A 17,145-nucleotide genomic window follows, 5' to 3' on the forward strand; every position below is an offset into this window, starting at 1 on the left:
AAGAGAAGCATGTTTTCATCGAAGAACCGGTATCATACGTTTTTCAAAAATGATTTTGTTACATAGCGCTGGCGACAGTATTGAGCCTTTTTTAAGAAAATTACTTAATCCGTCATAAATGTTTGCTGTGCCAGATAACAATAGGCGTGTATAAAACCGTCTCCTTCATAAGGTGCCCCTTAGGTGCATTGTACATTTCATTTGCCACATAGGAAATAGTTTGTGTCAAGTTTTGTTTTATCAGTGTCAGAATTTAATAAGATGAAGTAAGAAAAAGAACAATACGTTTTTTTTCCGTCAAAGAGAATGACAGCAAAGGCACACTGACTGTCCTGAATAGTGTTCCAAAAATTCTTTCACGAACATCTTTATCTGAAGTACACATTTATGTTGCTCTTTTTTCATCGCGTATGTCTGTATAACTGATAGATAAATAAATATCAGGGTTATGATGCAATCAAGCCGAAGGGTTTAGATTAAGTATGTTTACGTTAATATCTTTTCTCTCGTTGATATAATACTTGAAATGAACATCCTTTTCAAGAAAACACGATTGGTGTAAGTGCATCGCAAACGTAACTTGTCTCATTGACCTTGTGATCCGTCAAATATTTTCATATCAGGATCCATATAAGGTTACAGTAACCAACAGCTTAAACATGTCTGTTTAAGGTCAAGAGCAATATACCAATTAGTGTCAACTGAGTCTTCTAAAAATGTGATTATCATTTATCAAAATGATGCAAGTTGAGTACATATAATTTACCATTTCTCATAATAATCATATCGAACCGTCCATATTTCTCTGGTGTATATGACTATTTTGTCAACGTGTGTCACTGAAAAGCCGAATTTTTCTTAACTTATGTAACTAAGCATGCATACAGATTATATGCCAGTAAGAAAAGCAACTTAGTTATGTAAAAGTTTATAACATGCAGTATTTATTCTGATATTTTGAATTCGCATTTGGTTTTGGCTCATGATGAATACATGTTTTATGACAAATACAACATAAAAACAGAAATTATTTCTGATTACAAAACTACATTGTGAGGAAGGCCTACTTAATAAGATATCCATATTATGTTTAGTAATAATTCTTCAAAGTTATTCAATGTTTATATTGTGGGTACTGTACCTTCTGCCTTCTTGTATAATTATTTAATGTATTTTGATATTTAATTGCTTGATTGTAACGTTAATGTAAGGCGACATGTAAGAATTCATGAGTTATTGAATGTTAAATGTGTTCTTTTAATGTGTGTGTTGCATTGTTTGTTACCATCTTGTCTTCTGCAAATAATAGTTTATGAACAATTAAAATGGATATTATATTTCTTTAATGATTATAAGATGAAAACTGGTGGATGTGTGGTTTTAGTGAGTTTTGGAATTAAATAGAAATAGTAGTCAGTTGTTGTAGTGGTAGTAAAATATCACACATAACAAACGACAAAGGCATGCATAGACTAATAGACACAAAACGAACAGTCTTAAGTTTATTACTAGGTTGATGCAGTAAAATGTTGACGATGCCAGTCAATTCGGACGCCACGAAAACGAAGTCACCAGTCTTTGACGTCAATATTAACATCATCCAATAAGAGGGAAAACTTGTGACGTTTGTGAAAATCCGCCCCTAACTAATTTGTTACAGTATTGTAGAGATTCAAAACAAGTTAATTATTTATCTTTAGTCTCAACATACGCCGGACACAAACGATTACCACTGTTCATTAAACGTTTCTTAAATTAAAGAAAGCTATTAATACAACAAATATTCCTTAAAATTCTTATAAAGTGTGTTCCTAAATTGTAAGTATGTTAAGTTAGCTTTGTATTTAACATCTCAGCATACAATGGTTTCAAAGTCGTCATCCCTTAATTAAAACGCTTTTGTTCAAATGAACATAAGCATCATTTGTGCAAGTATATTTTTATTGGAATTCGGGGATAGTAAGAGATATTGACGACTTTCCAGAGATGATCGACTTTAAGGCCCGATGTGAAACACCTAGTACACTGATGTAGACGATACTTAGGTTAGGTTTTGCGGAAATCGACCCTACACTCTTGATTGTGAAGCTAGTACGTCACCACTTGACTACAGATCCACTTCAAGGTGCGAAAGCATAAACACAAAAAAGAATGATTCAGCATTCGGGCGACTTTGAAGACAAATCCGATTTTCAGCTAACCGATAGTTTCTTTGCAGATGCAATTTGTCAGGAACGCAAAGAAACGCCGAAGGTTCGCATATCATCAATGCCTTCCGTATAATCACGAAGATTTGGTCCATATTCCGCTCGATTCTCTATGGCGACCAAACTGGGTGCTCAATACGTCAATTTGATTACCATAAACTGTTGTAACGCAAAACGGCGTCTTTCTACCATTACAGTGTTTTTGTGTGGACGTTTTGTATCCAAGCATGCATCCCTACTACCATTCCTCACTATCCCGTTCAATCTATATTCCGTTTTTCTGTTGCACAATTACGATAATGGTGATTGCTCTGTTTTGTCTGCGTTCCTTACGCGCCTTTAGTCCGACCATGGAGTGTTTACACCTACTACATGGACATCTCAGGTAAAGGGAACCTTTTCACGTTTTGTTAAAATGGGAAAACATTTTCTAGCTTGATCACCTTTGGTGATTTCGGTAAATCACGAAAATTAAAAACATGTATAACATATTGACTTTGAAGCGTTTACTATTAAGCCTTATTAAATTGATGAACGCTGAAAAACTGGCACAAGTATGCCTTATTTATAATATATTTCTTACTGGAACCGTTTCCGGTGTTACTTAAATATGTTCGTAAAAATTTAAGAATATACCTCATGGCTTAACATTTTTTTCTTTTTTTTTACGAATACCTAGTTTATTTAGAATATGCTATGCCATGCAGCCATCTTCTAAATGTATGTTTTATATGAAGTTTAGTTATTGTTTAGTTTATTTCAATTACAAATTATTTTTACTTATGTTCACTACTTTATTATGTGTCCTGTTCCTCTTTGGCAATTATCAAAGTATTTCTAAAGATCACATGTACAAAAATGTTCATGGTGTAGTTATTTTTTGGGAATAGTCTGACCATGTTGCCGACAGTCATCTAGCTAGTTTTTGTCAGCAAGTATTGATACCCTCCAAGAGTCGATTGGTTGCTTATTAGCTCACCTGAGCACAACGTGCTCCTGGTGAGCTTTTGTGATCGTTTTTTTTCCGTCGTGCATCGTGCGCCGTCAACATTTGCCTTGTTAACTCTATAGAGGCCACATTTATTGTCCGATCTTAATGAAATTCGGTCAGAAGATTGGGCTCAATGGTATCTTGGATGAGTTTGAAAATGGTTACGTTTGCTTGAAAAACATGGCTGCCAAGGGGCGGGGCATTTTTCCTTATATGGCTATATATGGCTATAGTAAAATCTTGTTAACACTCTAGAGGCCACATTTATTGTCTGATCTTCATGAAACTTGGTAAGATGATTTATATCAATAATATTTTGGATGAGTTTGAATGATGCCAGTTGGTTGAAAAATATGGCCGCCAGGTGGCGGGGCATTTATCTTTATATGGCTTTAGTAAAACCTTGTTAACACTCTAGAGACCACATTTATTTTCCGATCTTCATGAAACTTGCTCAGAAGATTTATCCCAATGATATAATGGAGTTCAAAAATGGTAACCTTTGCTTGAAAAACATGGCTGCCAATGGGCGGGGCATTTTTTCTTATATGGCTATATATGGCTATAGTAAAATCTTGTTAACACTCTAGAGGCCACATTTATTGTCCAATCGTCATGAAACTTAGTCAGAAGATTTATCCCAATAATATCTTGGACGAGTTCGAAAATGATGCCGGTTGGTTGAAAAACATGGCTTCCAAGGGGCGGGGCATTTTTTCAAATATGGCTATAGTAAAATCTTGTTAACACTCTAGAGGCCACATTTACTGTTCGATCTTCATGAAACTTGGTGAGAAAATTCATCCCAATAATATCTTGGAAGAGTTTATAATTGATGAAGGATTGTTGAAAAACATGGCCACCAGGGGGCGGGACATTTTTCCTTATATGGCTATAGTAAAACCTTGTTAACACTCTAGAGGCCACATTTATTTTCTGATCTTCATGAAACTTGGTCAGAGATTTGTCCCAATAATATCTTGTTATCTCAGGTGAGCGAATATGGGCCTTTCAGGCCCTCTTGTTTCACATACGTTTATATAGCAAACTTCTTCCACATTTCCAAAAGTATTAAATAGCAACTTATAATATGTCATCTTTCATGTGCAAGACACATGTTTTATCACCGGTTATGCAAACATTCTTCAGTTATTTGCCCTTCAACATTGCTTTCAAAGCGAGTGGGTATTTAAGTCACAAACGCTAGTTACTTTTGCCTTTAAATTGCAAGGTTGCAAGGCATAGTCATTAAATTTAAGGAATGTTGAACTCTAGGTAGGTAATACATTGTCTGGGAACAAAACGCTCCAACACCAATGCCATTCACTTGATGTTGTTTTACAGCTATACTACTTATGTGGAGTGATTAATTATTATCAATTAATATTTTCAATCAGTATTTTATTGCATCAAAAAGGAGCAGAAAGTGTTTGTAAATAACTGTCGAAAAAAAAAAACATGCAAATATATAGACATAATATATTTAAACGACTTTTCTTCATACTTTAGATCGAGGCATTGGATGTAAAATAATGAGCATCTGCGATGATTTTAATTGGAGCGAAAAGGCTAAGCACGTTAGCTTGGAATGGAAGCATTCAACATTGCTTACAGCAACCCTGAATATTTAAGGTACAACTTTCGTTTTAAACTAAGGTTTAAAATTGAACAGACTTTCCGTCCGTGCTTATAATAAAATGTAGGGAAAACAACATTTATTTACATACACTAATAGTCATGATATTTTATGTTAACATACATATAAATAATCACGTAGGGGAATTGCTATTTTGAGGAGAATGTTTAAGAAAAGAGCGTAAAAAGTCAGTAAAAATGTGTATGTACAGACTATTCCTGTATTATCCACATGAGCTGTAATGATCTGAAAATAGAAACTATTTTAAGCTTACCTTACACTGATATCCTCTTAAGAATGACTATTGAAAATACTCGTTAACAAACACTAGAGCAGACGCATTTATTATAAACATTTTTTATTTAAGTTTACCTGCCAAGTTCATATTAACCTTGATGAGCTGTTATATGTAGTTTTGTGTGCCATCACCTTAACTAAACTAGAATTTTTGATTTTTAAATACTTTTTAAAATACATTTTATTGATTGCATATTAACACCATTTGATAAAAAACGGTGGAACATTGAGAAGCAAAAGACATTATGTTTTGTATATTTGCATAATAACAACCGCTGCAGTGTTAACGGTGCGACAAAAAAGAAACGTACACTAATAATTGAGTATATAGTTACCAAATCTATATAGAACCGCAACTATACGATGTGCGCATGCAGTGATTATAATCAATTCGTGTGACACAAAGAAGGATCCGACAGTGGTTCCTGTGTTTTGGCCCCATGGCTGGTTGTCTGCAGAAAACCAAAGAGATAAAACTTGAATTATAGTAATATACAAGCCCCCCCCCCCCCCTCGAATAAATCTAGCATAGCTAAACAATAGAGGATCCTACTGAATCATAAATCAAAACAAATATTTAAGCTTGACGTATTTGAACCTTAAAGAATTAAACATTCACTGACCTGGCATTGTAGTTGTGGTGTTTGTATCAAAAGAAGTTGAAGGTATTGTTCTTGGTTCAGCAGCTTTCGTAGTCGGTTTGCTTGAATCTGTTGTTCTATCTTTGGCAGAAGAGGATGTTGATGCATCAGGCGTCAAACTAGTGCTTGATGTGTTTGGCGTCGTAGTCTGTGGTGTTGGTGATGCGGCAGTTGTGGCTGCTGCTGTTGTGTTTGGCGTCTCAGACCGCGGTGTTGTTGCTGCATTAGTTGTGGCTGCTATTGTTGTGTTTGGCGTCGTAGTCTGTGGTGTTGGTGATGCGGCAGTTGTGGCTGCTGTTGTTGTGTTTGGCGTCTCAGACCGCGGTGTTGTTGCTGCAGTAGTTGTGGCTGCTATTGTTGTGTTTGGCGTCGTAGTCTGTGGTGTTGGTGATGCGGCAGTTGAGGCTGCTGCTGTTGTGTTTGGCGTCTCAGACCGCGGTGTTGTTGCTGCAGTAGTTGTGGCTGCTATTGTTGTGTTTGGCGTCGTAGTCTGTGGTGTTGGTGATGCGGCAGTTGTGGCTGTTGATGTTGTGTTTGGCGTCTCAGACCGCGGTGTTGTCGCTGCAGTAGTTGTGGCTGCTGTTGTTGTTTTTGGCGCCGTAGTCTGTGGTGTTGGTGATACGGCAGTTTTGGCTGCTGCTGTTGTGTTTGGCGTCTCAGACCGCGGTGTTGTTGCTGCAGTAGTTGTGGCTGCTATTGTTGTGTTTGGCGTCGTTGTCTGTGGTGTTGGTCTTGCGGCAGTTGTGGCTGTTGATGTTGTGTTTGGCGTCGTAGTCTGTGGTGTTGGTGATGCGGCAGCTGTGGCTGCTACTGTTGTGTTTGGCGTCGTAGTCTGTGGTGTTGGTGTTGCGGCAGTTTTGGCTGCTGTTGTTGTGTTTGGCTCCTTAGACTGTGATGATATTGCTGCGGTAGGGTTGACTGCTGTTGTTGTGTCTGGCGTCATAGACATTGATGTGGTTGCTGTGGTATGTTTGGATGCTGTTGTTGTGTCTGGCGTCATAGACATTGATGTGGTTGCTGTGGTACATTTGGCTGCTGTTGTTGTGTCTGGCGTCATAGACTGTGATGTGGTTTCAGCGGATGTTTGATTGGCTGTTGTTTTTAGAGGTGAAGACGTCATATTATCATTCTTTGTTGTGTTTATCTCGTTTAAAGTGACGGTTGTTGTTTCAACCCCAAATAGATGAGATGATGAAGTATTCAATCCAGGTGATGTTGTTTGGAAGTGGACCCCTGGAGCATACAATGTTTTCATTGTTAAAACGTTTTGATACTAAGAATGTTATATCTTTGCCCTGAATTGCTGTGCAGTCACATTAAAAACCCATCAGGTTGGTTTCCTATGTTAAAGCAGTTGGAAAAAACAGTTTTCTGGTATTATTATTAAAAGGAATCGTTACAAACTGGTCATGTTGATGACATAAACATAATAACAATTAAAAGAGCCATAACGTTGCTTAGTTATGTGTTACATACTCAATTACTATGTGAATTAAAATGCAACTAACAGCTCGATTGAAAAAATCCCGAACAACACAAGCACAAGTATACGGTTTATTCTCTATACACCCCGGGGGCCTCATATTCCACTTTTGGGAGGGAAGGGGGCAAAAGTAATGGTATTAATTTATATATACACATGAACTTATATTCACTGTTTAATCAAACGGAAGCTTTAGTTGGCATGGAATTGTTTCGCATTACTAAAATGCAACTTTGGCATTTAGTAGGTATGCGGCGTTTAATAGAGAATATACAGTAATGCGTACCTATAGTAGATCCATATATCAACCGAGTGATGGTCAGTATTCCAGTTATAAGCAGCTGAGTCCTCATTTTTTTCTGTAAAAACGAAATCAGTGCAAGATAATGTACCGGTTTCCATTAAATATTAATAGTCTCAATTCATGGAGTCAATTCTTTTATCAAATAAATGTCATTCCAGTAATTCATTAGAGTTTGAAATTTCAATGAATTAAATTATTTGTTATGCAACCCGGCATAACAACCATCTACCTGATATCCCAAAATGAAACGAAATGAATACCATTGGCTGTATGTGTTATAAATAAGCATATCATGTAAGCAATTTGCAACTTTTAGTCCATCACACAATAGGTGTATATCCAACATTTACCCCACTGTTGTGTTTATGTTATGAGAGGTGGCTGTAACTGTTTATTCCCTTGATAATAGTGTCAAGCGCATAATTGAAAATTCAGTTCCATGAACATGATTTCCGGCATATATCGTTAATCATTTTCTAATCTTTGGCACTGTCAACAAATCAACAACTGTTCTTTCATCCCTGTTTACCCTGGGCATAAAAGGCTGCCATTTTTAAGATAACCATGGGAGAACTCGAGGTAATCATATGTATATCATTACCATTATATAGTAGGTCTGTTTGGAAGTAAACTTCTGAAATAGTATGTACGTGTATAATATTTATGTATTTTAATACAATAATATGTATACTAATGCATTTTGTTGAGTATTTTTAATAATATGTATAGTGCAATTTTGTTCACAATAAATTATGTTTAGCTTTCATGTATTATTTAAATAAACTGAATACCGGAGTAGCGAATGTTCGACTACTTAAATAACCGAATATTCGAATACCAATTTTGATATTCGTTGCCATTCCGAAAAATAACGGATATAATAATTTAATTTTGTTTTGCATATAAATTAGGCAAATGCATACAAAGGAAGTTGATTCATATACTTACCTTTCACACTGAAATCCTCGATGTGCACAGATTAATATGATTTTGGAGACTAAATCTGCATAAGTTATTTTCGAAAAACATATTTATACTCCAATGCAGGTTTTAACAAAACATATAAAAAGCATGTTGTCACTTTTTCAAAAATCAGTTTGTTAGATAGCGCTCGCAAAAGTACTGAGTCTTTTTTAAAGAAAATTACTAAATCCGTCATAAATGTTTGTTTTGCAAGATAACAAAAGGAGTGTATCAAGCCGTTTCTATGTAAACATTATCTCAAGTCCCTTCAACTTCTGCCCCTTAAGTGCAATGTAAATGTCATTTGCCACGTGGGAAATATGTGTTGTCAAGTATTGTTTTATCAGTATCCGAATCAATAAGGTGAGGTAACAAGAAAGGACTATCAGACAAAAGACATATTGACTGTCCTGTATGGTCTTCTCAAAATGCTTTCATGAACATCTTAATTTTGAATAACACATTTGTGTTGCTGCTGTTATTAATCAGTTAGGCTTTCATTAATGAAAAAATAAATATTGTGAGGCCAGCTTATGCATGGACAGAGAATTTCAGACCAGATCCATTGTTTGATAAGTTACTGCACAGAGTATATATTTTATTTAAAGCTTAAATTTAACTCAAAGTTTCAAAACAAGGGATTCTAAATTATACTTCTGCCTCTGCAAAATAAGTTATACGAGTAAAATGTTCGACAAATCATTGGGTACAATTCGGCCCCATTCCCATGCCTAAAATGTATACGATTTTCTCCTATAATGGCCTTAAAATTTCCCTCTCAATGTTAGCTTTATCATGAAAATAAAAAATGAATAAATTGGATCAGAAAGACTAAGTACTTAGAGGCATTTCGTTAATTAGAGCGATCCAAACAACTTTTATGGTACCAAGTTTGATCTAATTTTGCTTTTTAAGCAAAGCATTTGATCATCGTAGAATAAACACATGAACAAATGCTGATCTGAAATCAAAACCCATTTTGCCTTAAAAGTCCCCAACCAAAGGGGCCCATCACCAAAAGTGAAAAAACTACACATTAACACGTCTTATGGGATTTTGTCCTACGAACTAGGATAATTAGTGCCTCAATAATCCGATGGTTTCCGATGATATCCGAAATAAACAGGTTCGGACTAATTATCTTTCCTTTAAGAACATTTCTTATGTTGGTTAAGTACTTGACAAAACGGCCTTTTAGAGATAAAAAGATTGATGTGAGTGTTTGGCAGACGGGACTTGTCATATTGAAAATGTGATCCTTTAAATAGGTTTATATCATAATAGAAATAAGGTTAAGGTCACACACAGCTCAAACACGTCTGGTCATGAACAAGAGCAAGGTTAAATGGAGTGTCCACGATGATAACATGTATAACAATGTGAATTTGAGCACACTTAATTATTCACGTATAGAGGATATAAAACACTGAACAAATAAGGGCCTTATTTTCAAATCTACTTAGGTAAAATATTGATTACTTTTTGTCTTTTTCTAGTTCATGGTTATGTCTTTGTTGATTGAAATTCATTAAACATGTTAAATCTTGCTTTAAGTTTTTTTGCAGAAAACATTAAATTTTACATAGAAAAGTTATCTTAATATTTCACGTAAATGAAGCTATGATTACCATACGGAGCTTTAATTGTGACTACGAGACCTGACATACAAAATCTCAATAAGCTCGCAAAGTCTTCAAAACCAGGCATGCCATCTTTACAACATGTAATTATAATGTTGATGAAGATAAACAACACATAAAAAGGTTAATTAACTTATTCATTGAATCTTTTTGAAAGCAAACAAATATGCTATTAACGAATAGTTAATGTTTTCTATGTCAATATTAACACCATAAGAAGGTAGTTGGATACAATTAGATCTAGTACCCATACAATTGAAAATGAATATCCATATTGACGCTTAAATGATATATTTGAATAGAACGTTACTTGAATTAAAAACGCCAGCAATACAACAAAAATATGCTATCAGAGACAAATGTTTTTTTAAGAGATTCTTTTCTGAATCAAGTTTTGACAAATGGACAAACTGTCGAAAGTAAGTAGAGATATTTTGTTGAGAACACAGACTGTGTTACGATGTCCCTGTAGTATCCACAGCCACAGGAGCGTTCATGCTCTGAAAATGGAAACATTCCAGTCTAACTTTCTCCTTTTTTGCTTACAGAATGGCAATTGACCATGCTTATAAAAATAGATAGAGCGGACTTTAACATTTACAAACGCTTTCTGTTCATTGAAGTATTTCTGCCAGGTTCCAAGCCCTAACATTGGTTACCAAACCAAACCGTTTCCATGAAAATTATCCCAATAAATCGGCGTCACAAATGTTTGATTTGCCAGATAACATTAGATGCAATCAAGCCAATTTGAACGCATTATCTCCCAACCAATTGACTAGCGTCCCTGAAGTGCTATGCACACTTGATCAGATGGTGAATATGCTTTTTTCAAGTATTCTTTAATCATGTCAGAATCAATAAGGTGATGTAGCAGAATTGCATAATCGATTTCGCTTGCGGTCAAGGGCGAGATAGAATCAACTCATTGGTTATTTGTAAAGGGTTTTGAAATTGCTTTTGGAAACATCTTTATCATTAATCTCACGTTTATGGGATTGTTCTTTACTGTTCACGCAAAAATCATCTTAATCAAGGCTAGTGTACATGTTATTGTTTTTCACACCTGTGTTTTTCGTATTTGTCATTCATTTGAATCAGGGTCCATATAACAATTAAGGATCCAAAATCAGTAAACCATGTCTGATTGTGGTCAGAGGGAAACGCCATCGAGTGTCGATCATTCTATTCATGTTCTGCTTATAGTTATTTCCAATGTTAAAAGCATGATGATCACCTGTATAACAATGTAAAATAAGTACTGAATATCAGGGACCAGACTCAGACGTATGGAACGCCTTGATTGTCTTATTATACTAATACTTGTGATATTACGTCAATCTGACTGTGCATGAATGACTGTAACCATTATACATATGCATAATCACAATATATAAATACATTATTCAAATATATACTTATAAAGCATCAATATATAAAGATATAATTTTCTTATATAAAGATAAAATGTAAACATATACAGATACGAATGTATTATATACAGATAATATTCCATTATATAAAGGCATTACTTCTTTATATGAAGGCAAAAGATCTTTATATGAATGCCTGAAACCATTATGTATATGCATAATAACAATATGTAAATACATATTTTGAATATATACTTATAAAGCATTAATATATAAAGATATAATTTTCTTATATATAGATATATAATCTTCCATTATATAAAGGCATTACTTCTTTATATGAAGGCAAAAGATCTTTATATGAATGCCTGTAACCATTATATATATTCATAATCACAATATATAAATACATAATTTCAATATATACAGGTAAAGCATTAATATATAAAGATATAATTCTCTTATATATAGATATATTATCTTCCATTATATAAAGGCATTACTTCTTTATATGAAGGCAAAAGATCTTTATATGAACATAAGTTAGTATTATGCTACCACGGATTACTCCGTTAACAAACACATTCAACACGAAATTTCATGATAGTTGTTTTGTCATTTACACCCAAGCAATTAAAGTCGTACAGTGACATAAGTGATATGATGTCCGGTGTTATCTTCTCTTGTCTGAAGCGCCGTATCACTCCTTCTTCCACTCCAATTCGCTCAAGTATCAAATCCATATCAATTGTTGTGAAATAATGCAAAAAAAAAAATTCTCCCGTGTGTAATAAAAGCTTCGTATATTTTTAATGTTATCTTTAAATCATTTAGATTATATATATTGCTTACGAAATTAGGTATTAATGTAATTTATTTCGATGTTCATAAGCATCTTAACTTTGTATGGATTTATGTAATAACGTAATTATCTTAATAAAACAACTATTTATGCACATACAAAACATTAAAATCTTTCTGTACTATAAATTTATCTTTACGTGTTGAAATAACATATTTACATAAATTAATTTAAGATTTTTAACGTATTTTTCAAATTTTATCTGCATATAAAGACGATATGGGTTTATATAATTACGATTCATGTTTATATAAAGGTATTTTGCCTTTATATAAACAAGTTATGCCTATATATAATGAGAAAATATTCGTTATCATTATTAAATAACGATTTATGTTCATATAAAGATATTTTGCCTTCATATAAAGCAGTAATGCCTTTATACAATGGAAGATTATCTGTGTATAATACATTCGTATCTGTATATTTTTACATTTTATCTATATATAAGAAATTATGTCTTTATACATTAATGCTTTATCTGTATATATTCAAATTATGTATTTATATATTGTGATTATGCAAATATATAATGGTTACAGGCATTCATACACAGTCAGATTGACGTAATATCACAAGTTTTAGTATTATAAGACAGTGAAGGCGTTCCATACAGACGTATACTTAATTTGGATGTCAAGGTTCTTCGAAAACCAGGCAAGACATGTTTAGAACAAGAGATTTCAATGGGGATTACATAAAAAATAAACTGCACAACTAGATTTATAAGTTGAATCATTAGATCTTTTTTGAAAGGAAAAAAAAAGAAGCAACAAGCAAATACAAAATATATAAGAAAAATGTATAAGACAATTTTATTGGATGCAACAAATAGTAAGTTCTATAATACAGTTTTTATAATGGAAAATGTCTAATGAACATACATAATACAATGGTAGTTACTAAATAAATGATACGACCATATTGATCACACAAAGTTTCACCTGCCTAATATGCAGGAATAGAAGACAATAAGTAACCTTATTATAACATAAACTTAATAGATGAAAATGTTAAAATAATTAAGTAACATGTAGCTTGTAGAAAAACAACGTATTAATACATGTCAAATTACAAAAGCATTCTTACAAACACTATGATTAAATTAAAACATATGTAAAACACCATATTTTGTTATATCGCGTTGATTTTTTTTATATTTCATACACAAAATGAACAAACTTGGGGCAAAATAATGCAGCATCACATTCATAACAAGCTACGATAATAAGTATAACTAAATAATAATATATTAAACATTTTTTATCAGCATGTACATTTCTAACCCGTTCATTAGGTCAAATCGGTAACAATGGTTCTTGATGCTTTCAAAGTAATTCATATTTATCAGCACCAATTACTTCAACAGCTAATGATTGTGCTTTTTAAATATTAATACGCCATTCTAAACCCATTGGTATAGTGTAGTCATAACGACCGTCACGAAGAGCACATAGGGTTTGGACTCGTAAGCTGTTAGGCCCTCATTACCAGGAGCTTTATATGAATCAAGAAGAATATTGTTATATATTGTTTAGAATGCATTAACTGTAAACTTCATTTAAATTGTCGTAAGGTATATAGTAAAAATGTAAATTGTAGTATAAATTTTATTTACGTTGAAACTATGCACATATTTATGTTCATCTTTTAATTATTAAAAGGAAATTCATTCAATCTTTTTTTAAATATAAAAGATATCCAAAGTAATAAACATGTCGATATTGGTCTCATTAAAAAGTTATAAATTACTTTGATTATTTATATAAAAGCCTGAATTACAGCTTTAAACATACTTGTTTCGCCCCCATCGGATGGACCTGGTGTTGGGATCGTGGGTTCCACTGCATTGCCTCTATCCAATGTCGATGTACTTGTAATTCCTGGTGTAATAACTGTAGGTGATGTGTTAGTTGTAATGGCTGGTGTAATAACTGTAGGTGATATGGTACGTGTAGTTGCTGGTGTACTGACTGCGGGTGACATGTTAGTTGTAACTGCTGGTGTAATAACTGTATGTGATGTGTTACTTGTAAATCCTGCTGGAATAACTGTAGTCGATGTGTTACTTGAAATTCCTGGTGGTATAACTGTAGGTGATGTGGTACTTGTAATTGCTGGTGTAATAACTGTAGGTGATGTGTTACTTGCAGATATTGATGCTGTACTTGAAGTTGTCTGTGTAATACCTATAATTGATGAGTTAATATTAATAGATTATACGCTGATAATATCAATTGCTTGATTAATAAGCGGACAAGACTGGCAAATACTATTTTGCATCGATTGGGCGCTTGCGTCTGTTTTCGTTTGTATTGGTGTACTTTTTAACTCAGACATTGGAATTATGTTGTCTTAAATATATATTATAACATGTTGCTAAACATTGGTTACACAAACAACACATGCACATAATTCTGCACATACTTGACTTATGTTTAATCTTACAACTGTTCAAATGAATAATCACAAAAATCACTTTGTGCACAAGTGCAAGCAAATGTATTGAATAAAATGTTTAGTTACAGGCATACGTGTACACTAAATGATTAATTTTACCTTGAGGCAAGTCCAAGAAACATCAATAGCATCAGTTTAAGACGTCTCATGTTTGCCTTAAATAAACTATATACAATAAATTCCACGAAGTCGACGATTGAGGTGCATCAATGTTAATTAACGTATCCGAATACATACATGAAGATATACTTTATGTAAATGTTCGTTATTTATTCATCCTTTATTCCTGGAGATAGCTCAAACACTCAAAAGTGATTTGATAAATGCATTTCTATAATTAATGTAAAATTGATTTATAACATCCTGACTTATGTACTCATAGCTCACTTTAATATTGCATTAAATTATTTTTTTTTTACTTATGTGTCTCAAAACATATTAAGTAAATTATAGACGAATCGATTGCGTTTATGGTATGCAAAACAATGTTGTTTAGACGGTACGATCAAACAAGTCAATAACTTTGTGTTTAAACGTGTTAAATAAGAAATATTTTATCTACTTTTTTGAGTCTCGAAAAGTGAAAAAGTGTTGTAAGCTCTAAGTAATTGTAAGGTCATTGCAGCCGCAAATGTTAAAACTAAAAATATTCATTTATTTTATAGTATTACATCTTCATGAATTTCTGAAATAAGTGTGTAAAAAGTAAGTTTCTTATAGGTCAATTAGAATCTTCAAACATAAGAGAAGGGGGAAAAAAAGTGTACAGCATGGTATGTAAATTACATTAATTTTGGTATGCCTGACTAAAAGGGTTTTAATCAAGGAAAATTGTGTACACATTATTACGAATTGAAATTAAAAACATTAAAATGTAGCAATATATAGGGGTACAATATTTTACATTGAACACATTTCAATGTTAGATACTGCTTAAATTCTCAAGCCCATAATTAATAAATCTCCTGTCTTTAAAAAGGACATTATTAGATTCTTTGTTTATTATCATACACAGTAGCAGCAGAATTGTCAATATTTAGTTTTAACTATGTGCCAACAGTTACTTTCAAAAGTATTCATCGAGGGCTGAACGGAAAACTGTCGTATCTCCTTCTTTATGTAATATGAGTTACAACAGTCTTCCGTTCACCCCTCGTCATAGTTATGTCTTTTCAGTTCATTATCATTGCCAGAGCATAGACATAGACCATCAAATGCATATGATTGTGAAGAAATATTCTGGAACTTTATAAACTATTGCTTGTTGATTTCCAAATCAATGCCACTCTATCGTGTCCCATCATAGCCATTTCAATACATCGTATCATCCTAGTCTATGTGTTAAATGAAACGTTTTTAATATAGATTCACGTTTGAAATTATGTTTTTGCGATTGTCATGACATTTCTAAAATGTGGCAGGATATTATCATATATCCTGGTTTGACCATGTTTTTATTATGGATCTATCATGATTAGTCCATACGTTTTTCCTCAGGGTAAGAACTGGTTATACCTAGAAAACATTGTCGAGAGTGTCTTAATAAGCTGCAACATGTCTAATCAATCAAGCTTAAATAAATAGGTTTAAACGTAACTATACATGTAAATGCGTCTTCAAGATAATTTAAAGTTTCAATCAAAATTTTAGAAAGTAGATTGTGTTGGATTAATACTCTCTTAATTATGAGACAAAAATGCTTTTGAAATGATTGCACTTACCGGTGAGTTATATCGATAATCAATATGTGTTCCGCCCTTTCTCACTAATGCCAAGTTAATAAATGTTAACACTTTAACACAAAGCTTTGATTGAATCTTTTTTTTTCAAAGCTGCACTTTCAGCAAGTATTGTTTGAAAAAGTGGCGATTTTTTTTTTACTTTATGATTATAATCACAGAAAAACTACATTAACATGAAGAGACAAGAATCAAGTGGTATGCTTGACAAAACGTTTTAAGTCAATACTTCATGTTTTTAAGTACCTCTCGTTTTTTAATTGCTTGATAATGAAGCTAAATCGGTTGACTTGTTGTAGTTTTCATTTAATCTCTAAGATAAGTCTTAATATTTACCCGCTCCAAGTGCTCTTTATTTAAGTACTCTTAGTTTGGTAGGTAATTATTTTGTTAAAAAAGATTATTTATAAGATAAAGTATTTCGATACGTACAAACACTATGTCGAGTCCTGTTTTGTTGCTTATATGACGTACACTTAATTAATCCTTCACAAATCTTTTTTTCATATTATGCAATCATTAAGTATTAATTGCATTGAAAGTAATTGA

At 33.1% G+C, this 17,145-nt stretch overlaps 2 protein-coding genes and 1 long non-coding RNA gene across 3 annotated transcripts in view; 1 reads left to right on the top strand and 2 right to left on the bottom strand.

Annotated features, from left to right (window-relative positions):
• The window catches only part of LOC127855708 (A-kinase anchor protein 9-like), a 477,990-nt gene that overhangs the window by 273,125 nt on the left and 187,720 nt on the right, over positions 1–17,145 (top strand). The gene's annotated exons all lie outside the window — the stretch shown is intronic.
• LOC127855712 (uncharacterized) lies at positions 4,622–8,641 on the bottom strand. The gene is made up of 5 exons (XM_052391506.1): positions 8,508–8,641; positions 7,542–7,614; positions 5,755–7,005; positions 5,467–5,583; positions 4,622–5,080 (listed from the first exon to the last, which is right to left on the bottom strand). The coding sequence occupies exons 2-5, from the start codon at positions 7,606–7,608 to the stop codon at positions 5,058–5,060; spliced, it is 1,458 nt and encodes a 485-aa protein (XP_052247466.1). The 5' UTR covers positions 7,609–7,614; positions 8,508–8,641; the 3' UTR covers positions 4,622–5,057.
• On the bottom strand, positions 13,201–16,742 carry LOC127855715 (uncharacterized). The gene is made up of 3 exons (XR_008037649.1): positions 16,579–16,742; positions 14,194–14,586; positions 13,201–13,894 (listed from the first exon to the last, which is right to left on the bottom strand). It is a non-coding gene; the product is annotated as an uncharacterized LOC127855715 (long non-coding RNA).

This window comes from Dreissena polymorpha, chromosome 13 (assembly GCF_020536995.1).
Source record: "Dreissena polymorpha isolate Duluth1 chromosome 13, UMN_Dpol_1.0, whole genome shotgun sequence".
NCBI classification, from domain to species: Eukaryota; Metazoa; Mollusca; class Bivalvia; order Myida; family Dreissenidae; genus Dreissena; species Dreissena polymorpha.